At 31.3% G+C, this 10,652-nt stretch overlaps 1 protein-coding gene across 1 annotated transcript in view; it reads left to right on the top strand.

Moving 5' to 3' along the window:
• Window positions 1-10,652, top strand: part of LOC118753964 (MICAL-like protein 2) — a 39,540-nt gene that overhangs the window by 26,107 nt on the left and 2,781 nt on the right. Inside the window, exon 2 of the mRNA XM_036488839.1 lies at window positions 8,556-8,782. Within this exon, the coding sequence (XP_036344732.1) occupies window positions 8,631-8,782 (152 nt within the window). The 5' untranslated portion in view covers window positions 8,556-8,630. The remainder of the gene's footprint in view (window positions 1-8,555; window positions 8,783-10,652) is intronic.

Below are 10,652 nucleotides of genomic sequence, written 5' to 3'. Positions count from 1 at the left end.
AAATGTTGAAGGTATTGAAAACGTCATTTTCATTAATTTTTTTAATCTAAAGTAAACCAAGTTAGAAGAACAGAAGTTACATATGTATCTGTCCCTAACATATGTATGTATATTTTTTATATTTTTTTCAAAAATAAGTAATGGAAATTTTCAAGCATATTCAAGGATAAAGTTTAAAAAGGAAATTTCTAATACCTACTCGTCCTTTTGCATTAAAAAATTTATATATGTTTTCAATTCTACAGAACTTTCTCTTTTATTTGATGCCTATATTTTTATTCTATATGCCACTGAATTTTTTTAAATATTTTTTTTGTATTAATCATTTATTAATATAAAATAAAGTTGCTTAGGTATTGTTACCGGTTACCTCTAGGTAGTCGTGGTCCAATTGTGAAAACATGCATACCTAAGTGTTCTTCTCGGCGAGTAGGTTGATATCTCGGTTAGAACATGAAAGGGGTAGCCACCTGTTAAAAAATTAAATTTAACTATGTTAAAAAATTTAACACAATAAGCGCATCAGTCGAAATAGATTTGAAAAGAGGGTTGCCACCTGTTTCAAAAATTAAATTCTACTAGAATTAAGGGAATTACTCATCTGAAATTTGTATCACAATTCTGGTGTCAGATGAAAGAGGCTTAAAAAGGTTGTAGTTTAAAAATTATTTTAAGGGGCCTGCCACTTGTGTGAAAAGTAGAGTTAAATTAAATTATATACAAGTCACATAGAATATCAAAATATGGGTTTAAAACGAAATAGTGTTTAGAAATTTTTGGCTTCAAATTTTATAATATTTGTGAGGTGTTTTAAGAGTGCTGCCACCTGTTTAAAAAGTCAAATTCTACTAATTAAGGGAATTATTCCTTTGAAAATTGTTTCATAATACGGATGTCAGACGTAAGAGGCTTAAAAAGGTTGTAGTTTACGAATTATTTTTAGGGGGTTGCCACCTGTCCGAAAAGTCGGATTAAATGAAATTATATAGAAGTTACACAAAATATCAATATATGAGTTTGAAATGAAAGAGTGTTAAGAAATCTTTAGCTTCAAATTTTATAATATTTGTGAGGTGTTTTAAAAGGGCTGCCACCTATTTAAAATTTAAATTCATTTCAAATTGTTTATTAAGTTAAATCAATTACTACCACTTGGGTAACGATCGAAATGGCTTTGAAAGGGCTTTATTCCTAAACTGATTGTAGGAGGGTTGCCAGCTGTTTGATAAACCAACTTCAACTTGAAATATGTATCACAATAAGTATTTCAGAAGAAAGAGGCTTAAAAAGGTTGTAGAGGGTTGCTACCTGTTGAAGAAGTTAAATTTAAATAACTTTATAAATGAAATAAATTATTTAAAAAGGCAATCAATCGAAATTGTTACGAAAAGGCTTCATTTGTAAAGTACATATAGAAGGTATGCCATCTCTTTAAATAGTCAAAGTCAAATGGAATTAAGGGAATTAGTTAATTGAAAGACATACATATGTATATACATAGGTATCACAATATGGGTGTCGAACGAAGAAGGTCTAATAAGGTTTTATTTAAAAATATTTTAAGAGGGCTCAACAAAAAAGAAAAACATGGAAATTTTGTATGTTTTTAACTGAATTTATGTGTGATAAGTTTTGTTTTGTTTTTAATAAATTACACCTTAATGTAACACGCAGAAATTTCAGCACTCACCGAAGCAAGTGGGGGTAAGCTATCTTTTTTAAATTTCAAAGGAACTTAAAAAAAAACTCTGACGTCAAAGAGAAAAGTTAAAAACACAGATTAACTACACTGGACCCTAATTTCTAGAGTATAATGATTTTTCGTGTAATTAGCTAGTTATGGTTTTTGTCACACGGTGTATTTTAAAAGGTCGCAGAAATTTTGATTTGTTGTTTGCTGGGTTGTTGTGTACACTTTGAGGGATTGGTATGTGTGTCAAGCGGTCATTTAAAGCTTAAGCTTGGTGTAGAGAGCGGCTAAGCAAATACTTCAGCGGCTGTATTAAAGGTGTGATATAGAAGGAATAACAAAAAATGCTATTCACTAAGTGATTTTCATTTTGTTACAGACAGATGTTTGTTTTTCTACTGTGAGGCTAAATAAAAACGCATTTACATACATACAAATATGTAGTACGGCAGTATTCTACACTTGCACATTGTCGCATTGTTTGCGATTAGTGCCGATTTTCACTTACACAAATATTAATTTTACTAATTTTTAACATGCCAGTGATAGACAGCAAATACTAGTAGTAGGTAGTTTACAATCATACATGCATATTAAGGTGGTCCAAAAGTGCATGTGAAAAAAGTAAAGACGGAATTTAAGGGCTCTCACCTCTTAGTGACTGCTCTCATTTAGTGACTGCTCAAAACGCTCAAAGTTTTCCACGTATTTTATGCGGGGAAAAAAACAAATTTTCGTAGAATTGGTATAGAGTTCTTGAAAATCAATATTTTTGGAGCGGAAAAGTCCGTTTCTCTTCAAGAGACTTCCAATATTAATATCCAATTGTTTAATTAAAAATTTTTTAGTACTAGAGATTTTTTCTCGGTTCCCCATTGCATTTTTTGGGGGGTTTTGGTGGACCTATAAAATGTACCTGCCATGAAAAAATGGTTAAAGAAACAATTGGGTATTGTTATTGGGAAGAAAAATCGAAAATTGAAGATCGAAAAATATTGATTTTCAAGAATTTTATACCATTTCAACGAAAAGTTGTTTTTTCTCCATATAAAATACATGAATAACTTAGAGTGCTTTGAGCACTACCTGAATATTTATTATTATATTTTTTCAATATTTTTTTCGGTATAGTAGAATCCTAAACATTAAAATTCTGACTTAACTTTTTCACATGAAATTTTTGGCCCACCCCAATGTACAGTATCGGTCATATCTATAGCATGCCATTTCAAAGTGATATTGTGTGTCACTTATGCTTATTTATTAATTTTTAAGAATTTTCAATTAAAATATAGTTCATTCTCAGACAAACCCGATACATACCCAAGCTTAATAATTTGTAGATAGCTACAAAAAAGTGCAACAAATTTTCACATAAATTTCAAACTTTTTTCTCGGAAGTGTTAGAATTTTTTTGAGTAATCAGTTTTTTAGCCCCTTCAATTTTAGTCTGATAATGTGCAAATTTGAAGTGACTACGAATTACCGTTTATTTTTTAGATTTTTTTTTGTCGCATTGGCTTCCATATAAACTCAATTTATTTGTATATGGAAGAAATCCGCAACACCTTTGGCGAAAAAAATTCTAAAAAATCAACGGTAACTTTTAGCCACTTGAAACTTGCACATTATTAGACTGAAATTGAGGGGGCTAAAAAACTGTTTCTCAAAAAAATTGTAACATTTCCGAAAAAAAATTTTGAAATTTGGGTGAAAATTTGTTGCACTTTTTTGTAGTTTTCTACAAGCTGTTACACTTGGGTTTATATGGGGTTTGTCTGAGAATGAACTGAATTTTAATTGAAAATTCTTAAAAATAAATAAATAAACATAAGTGGCACACAATATCACTTTGAAATGGCGTGCTATAGATATGACCGATACTGTATATGCATGCAGATACTGATCTATGCCTTACCTAACTATGTACATGCACATAAATATTTGAATATTGAATTCCTGGTAACAAGTAAAAGTGGTGACGATGCTGCACCGTAAAACTCGTCTCGTAAACATCAGCACACAATTTTGTAAAAGAAAGTTTTTCCTGTCTGATATTTACATACATACATAATTTTTACATACTCAAATCCATACATATGTATGTGTGTATGTATGTATTTAGTTAAAAAAAATATATGTATATACATATGCCTATTTCTATGCATCTCTAACTGCTGCTTTCAGTAACGATCGATGCTTAGTTATCCATTGGCATTGACATTGAGTAAGCGCCTGTAATCCTTTTATTTGTAAACAGTAATTGCGTCTGTTTTACGTCTGTACATGTATTGTACAAAAACCATGTAAATATATTACTTCAATATTTGAATGTCATTATCAAAATCAATGCCAAATTGTATATCTGTGGCAAGCGCTTGCGTCTGCACTTGACTGCAGTAACCACTTCACGTTCGCCATGGCATAGTTGTGGCAAGAAAACAATAGCCGCTTACATTTGTTTGTGTACGCATGTATGTACATTTGTACAACGCATGTACCCCTTAAAATAAATACATACGTTTGTATTTATACATAAGTATGTATATGCATACCTATTGTGAAATATGAAGCCTTCAGTCAAGGTTGTCGGTGGGCAGGCCACTGTGCGTAGTTGCTACCGCAAATGCATAAGTACATACACCCAGGATGTACATACATATGTATGTATAAAAAAAGCTTGTACAAATAAAAGCTCATGTTGCGTCAAAGTGGTGAATTTTGATAAATAATACATAATTAAAATTGCATGCATAAATAGCGTGGCTTTAAAAAAAAAACGTAAACTGCAAGTTCCCATATTTTTTTTTTGCCTGCCATAATCATATTTTATTTAATTATACAAAAGGTTTAAATTTCATTTTGACCTCAACCGCCACTAATCTTCCCAGACGTTGTTTTTTCTTTATGTTGAATCTCGTTATCTCAAAACACATGTACAATACATACATATGTATGTATGTAGTACATGTATGTATAAGTACTTCGAAGCGGTCCCCACATGCGCTACTCTTAATTATTTATAATTTTTTATACAATACATACACGTGAACATGCAAAATATTGGCATTTTTAGGACCATTTAGATATTTTTTTTTAATTTTCTAGTCTTGCTTTTCGAGTTCTTTTCGGGATTTATTGGGTTTTTCGTGACTTTCAAGACCCTTCCCGGACTTTTAGTATTTTACTTTTCGTTACCGTTCAGAATATTATAATTTTGTAATTTTCTCATAGTTCTAGTTTTGTTTTCGAGATTGTTCAGAATGATTGATGGTTGACTTTCGAGATCGTTAAGAATTTCATATGTAATAAATTTTCGTGATAATTCCAGTTTTGTTTTTTTTTTTGGATTTTTCGGAAACTTGAAATTTTTTTGGTGACTTTTCCGGATTTTTTATTTTATTTTTTCAAGACTTTGGATTTTATTGCTGAACTTTAGAGAGCTTTTTGGGTTTTTCGGGATTTTTATTTTTTACGCTCTCTCACGAAAACGTTTGGGATATTTCGTGGTTTTCTGGATTATTTTCGGGACTTTGCCGGTCTCTTATTTTTGTATTTTCGAGACTTTACGGGTTTTCTGGTGTTTTTTGGCTTGGTGGGTTGTGGTTTTTTTTTAATTTTCCAGGAGAAGTATTCCTCGTCGCAACAAAATGCCATTTTGAAACCAAATGAGCTCGGATGCAGATTCCTGCAAGACTACGGGCTTCATTCATAAAAAGTGACCTTAAGCTCAGACTAAATTTTTGCATTGCAACAGTGAGCTCAAGCTCAAGAATTTGTACTGGAAATCGATTCTTATGTTTCGGCAAATCCAGAGAGTTGTTTTTAAAGTTATCCCAAGCTAAACATTTGCAAAAATCTTGCTCAACTAAACATCTCAAAAAGGCCATTTTCCGGAAACGGATGAAAATACAACAGAGCCACTTGCGGACAGCGTGCGCAGGGTAGCCAAATCGAAAACAGCTAATAGAGATTTTAATAAAATACATTTTTCATTATAACATTAGTTCGTAAATAAAAACAAATATGTAATTTTTATTTGGTAACATTTCAATTGCTCCACCACCTTGTATATTTGTATTTTTTTTACATGTGCACAATGTAAAAGCTCTCTTCATCCATTACTGGAACAGCGGTATTACGGTATATGTAAAACAGTTACTACGTTTATACGCATGCATAAGTCGCTTTAATTCATTTCGCCGCGATTCAAAACATATGTATAAACTGAATTTCAATTCGCTTTGAAAGAGCGAAGTGTTTTGGCTCACACTCCATTTCAAATCGGTAGTTTATTTCTCCAGACAGTTAGAAAGAGTGTATAAACACCGCTCTCACTCAAAGCGAAATGGAGATCAGCTGTTCCGCCCAAATTCCAAATAATCGCATCAGTATTTAAAAGCTGATTAATAATAATCGTTCTTTTTCTTTGCCACGATTTTATAATGCCGAATAAAACTAGATTTTTATCACTTTCCATTATGTTAACTTATAAAATGTCAAATGAAAACAGCTTATTTTGTTTTCTTTTGAAGACGGTTACTTTGATGCCGATATAAAGCCGTAAGTATAAACACTAGAGGGAAATGTGTACGGTGTCAATGCGCTTTCAATTAAGTCGATTATTCTGTGCGTATAAACGTAGTATCTGTTGGCCAGAGATACCTTTGCACAGCGAGCTTTTAAAAGCGTAGAAAGCTCTGTGTATAAACTTTTTTTCTATATTTTTCAAAAGATCCACTTTTTCTAGTTATTCGAGTAAAAGGGCTCGCAAATGTTAAATTTTATAAGTCTACATGCTACATTTCGTCGTTTAAAGTACAAAACCGCGTATCGTCATTCTGCAAAACCGCGTAACTGACATTGGCTGCCAAAAATTGGATCTGCTCACACGAGCTCTTGTCTCAATCCTTATCCATTCTTCCTGAAATATACTAGCCAGAAATGCGATTGCTTTATAAAAAAGAGAACCATTTTGAAATATGAGTGTTTTTACGCTCTAGAAAATAATTTCTACAACTTCACATAAGCGGTTTTGCAATTTGTTGATACCCGGTTTTACACTTTAAACGACGATTTAAGGAGTATGGCCTGGCTTTTGAACTGAGAGATGGCTAATCTCTGCCTTTCATCAACGGTTACATAAGCCAGATTTTTGGACTCGTCAAGGTAATCAACTACGGCCTTTCCCTGCCTGCCACACTGCAGTGAGCAAAGAACCACATTTGCCCAGCGTTGTCCTATACAATTATAATATTTTATGAGTAATAAATATCACGTTTCCCCGTTTCTGCTGTAGTTATTGCGGTTTATCTATCTCAAGTTCAATTTTTAATACACTGTAAAGAAATAAAGAAATAAAATGTAAATGTTCATACGACTTCTTTGATACTTAATTGCATTAGAATTTAAAATTGCAATCTTTTGAGATACACCAGTCTGTTGGGTATAGAGCCAAAGGCTAAACTCGTATAGAACAGAAAACGTCTTAGCTAACTATTTTAGAGAAAAGTCTGCACTTGGTATCGCTACCTATGTTTGTATGTATTCACATATTACATTCCCCCAATCATTTTATGACGCTAACCTTTATAAATTCCCTCGATTATTAAACTTTCTGGTTAGCAGATTTCCATAGTGTTAATTAAAATTAAATCACATATGAAATTCAATATCTCTGTGATAAATATAGCTTTGCAGTAAAAAGTTACCAAAGAGAATTGTTCCTTTAACGAGACGAAGATGAGATCATTGACTCATTCCACCGCAGAGACATTTATAAGATTTCTTTGGTGAATGCATAAATTAATTCAAGACATCTTCGCATGCATGACTTAGTAAAGGTAGTTAGTATGTTAATAAATGTGTGCAGATATACACTAACACACTTAAATTTATTGTTATTAAAGTTCTGCTAGTAACTACAGTCATTTATATGGGAGCATGTATTTAGTTACCGCAAGCTAAAAATATGAAAGCATATTATTTTCATTTACACTCATACATGTGTACATTAGGGTGACTCAGCAAAAAAGTGGCAGCTTTTCCAACGGAAATATTAAATTTGCAAAACTTTAAGACGTCCGCCAAAATATTTCAGAAATATATTAAGATTTACAATTAGCTGGACCGATTTGAATATATATCTCCAAAAATCTGATTAGTTTGATTATGCTGGTCAGACCTTTTAAGCTTCAACTCTTATATCATCTGAGTTGATTTTTTGAAAAAAAAAATTTTAAAACTAATGTTATTTATTAAAAACGAGATTTTCTGATTTATTTTCAAATCGATCCAGCTCACGTAAATCTCAATATTTTTCCGAAATATTTTAGCGGAGGTCTTAAAATATCATACATTTTATATTTCCAATGGAAAAACAGTGCTGATTTTTTTATGGAGAGTGATGCACCCTAATGTGCATACATACATACATAAACATGAAGTTACACAAGTATCTCCTTTAATAAAAATTGAAGTTGTAAAAATGCTCATCTGCATTAATCGCTTTGCCGGTTGACTTGCCTTGTCGCCTGTCGTATTTCTTCGTCATTGTCAATCGTTTACTGACACCTTAGCTACATTTATGACTGTGATTGTTATTTTTTGCACACCATAAATTTTAGTATTACTCATTTTTTCGATGTGAAATATTTTTTATGGCTTTCGACGGTAGACACATGATAATATTAAAATTTCTTTAACTCAAAGCAACTAGCACTAATATTTTTTTTTTCAAATTTCAGTACATATAAAAATGAAAAGGTTAGGTGAAGTGTATTGCATGAATTATGGAATTTATATAATAAAAACGTTTTTATCAACACAAAATTAATTTCATTATTTTTTCTTTTCTTTCTTTCAGCTTGTGTCCAATACTCGTATATTCTAATACATAAACTTTAGATTAAAAAAAATACCTACACGAAATTGTAGTAAAATGGGCGAACGACGTGGTACAAAAGCTTTGGAGTTATGGTGCCGACGTATGACGGAGGGCTATCCGGGTGTCAAAATCGATAATATGACCACATCATGGCGAGATGGTTTGGCATTTTGCGCTATGATACATCATTTTCGGCCAGATTTAATGTGAGTAGAATGAGAAAGAAATATTAAGCAAACAAGAAAAATAAAATTAAATTACATAAATATTTCGAATAATAAAATATTTAGTTGTAGCTTTGCAGTAAATGTTAGAACATAATAAGTATTCTCTCTGTTATTCCACGCGAAAATGACAAGGAAATTTGATTTTAAAAAAAAAAAAACGTATTGACATTTTTCAGAATTGCCTAAGATTTGGGTGTTGGCACACCTTTTGTAATGATTTAATAAATCTCTCATTACATTGAAGTGGAACTTTTAAGCTGATGGCAACCCTCTTCAAAAATATTTTAGAAAAAAAAAACGTTTTATTAAACCTCTCTCGCGTGATACCCATAGTAAGATATTTCATTTGAATTATTAAACCCATGGCGACCATCTTCAGAATTATTTCTTTCAACTTACTACTAAAATTTATTTCGTATTTCTAGACAGGTGGCAACGCTCGGCAAAATATTTCAAACTAAAGTTTTCTTAAGTAGTTCTTATTTGATAAAATATTTAATTTCACTTGCTAATTAAATTAGTTTTACCTTTTATTAACAAGGGGCAACCCTCTTCAAAACATTTTCGAAATAAACCCTTTTCGAACCCCTTTCGTTTGATACCCACATTGGTATACTATTTTATTTAGCTTAGATACTGTCAAACAAAATTTTCTTCTTATAACAGTTGAGATTTTAGGTACAGGGAACCAAAATATATCGGCAAATATTCATACATGCATACAGTGAGTCAAACAAATGACCACGTGTTATTTTTTTTTTTTAATATTTGTAATGTTTTCAAGTTAAATTTTTTTGTTATTTTTCTACAAAAATATCGCTAAGCTTTACCCAAGAACACATCAATCATAGTAGATAACTTTATACAAAATTTAGAGAAATGCAACAAATTTTAATCAAAATTTCAATTTTTACACTGAATTTTTAGAACATTTTTGTGTATGCAGTTTTATATCCCATGCTATTTTAGTTTGATGAAGTGCAAGTTTGCATACCCAAAAATGTTCCAAAGATTCAGATTAAAAAGTTGAAATTTTGATGAAAATTTGTTGTTGTTGTTTTCCTAAATTTTGTATAAAGTTTGAAACTGTGATGGATACGTTTTTGGGTAAAACTTGGACGATGTTTTTATAGAAACATAACAAAAACAAATTAGCGCGAAAAGCATTACGAAAATTAAAAAATCAATACGTGATCATTTGTTTGGGTCACTGTATATACATATCAAAGTATATAGTACATATGTATATAAAAATAAAAAGTATAAAGCCTACTTCCAGCGGTGACAAAATTTGGTTAAAGGTCAAAGAACCCCCGGTTATTACAGAGTAAGCCAACAAACTCATGTATCTATGTATATGTATGTAGGTGTATACATACATACATGTAAATTTCTATTCAAGCAAACAACTTGACAACACGCAATGCATACGAAATTAGTAGGTAGTTAGAAAGGCTTTTGAAATAAAAACGCACAAACATACATACATACATATGTACATATGTAAACACGTATACAAATGTAGATATTTACTATGTCTATTTTTACATATGCACATTTGTTTTTTTTTTTAGTTATTATGTGGAAAAAAGCAGAATTGTACATTTTGTTTTACCGCTAAATATGTAGCCGCACCGCCACTTTGGTATAAAGATAGGAGTAGCAGAAGTTGTATTTGTTTAACTCCATTGCCTATTTGTCCATTTGTTTGAAATTTGACAACAAAAGTTGGTAGACGAGTTGCCGGCAGCTAAATCAAACAACAATAATAATTATAATAACAACACTGATACCAGTTTTTTATGACAACGTTTAGTTGTTAGGCCGCTGAGTATAGCGGCTTTTTTTT

The sequence above is a fragment of the Rhagoletis pomonella genome, unplaced genomic scaffold (genome assembly GCF_013731165.1).
Source record: "Rhagoletis pomonella isolate Grant_MI unplaced genomic scaffold, Rhpom_1.0 Rhpom_scaffold_00002, whole genome shotgun sequence".
Lineage (NCBI taxonomy): Eukaryota > Metazoa > Arthropoda > Insecta > Diptera > Tephritidae > Rhagoletis > Rhagoletis pomonella.
The sequence above is the reverse complement of the archived record's forward strand: the minus strand, read 5'-3'. Positions and strand labels throughout refer to the sequence as shown.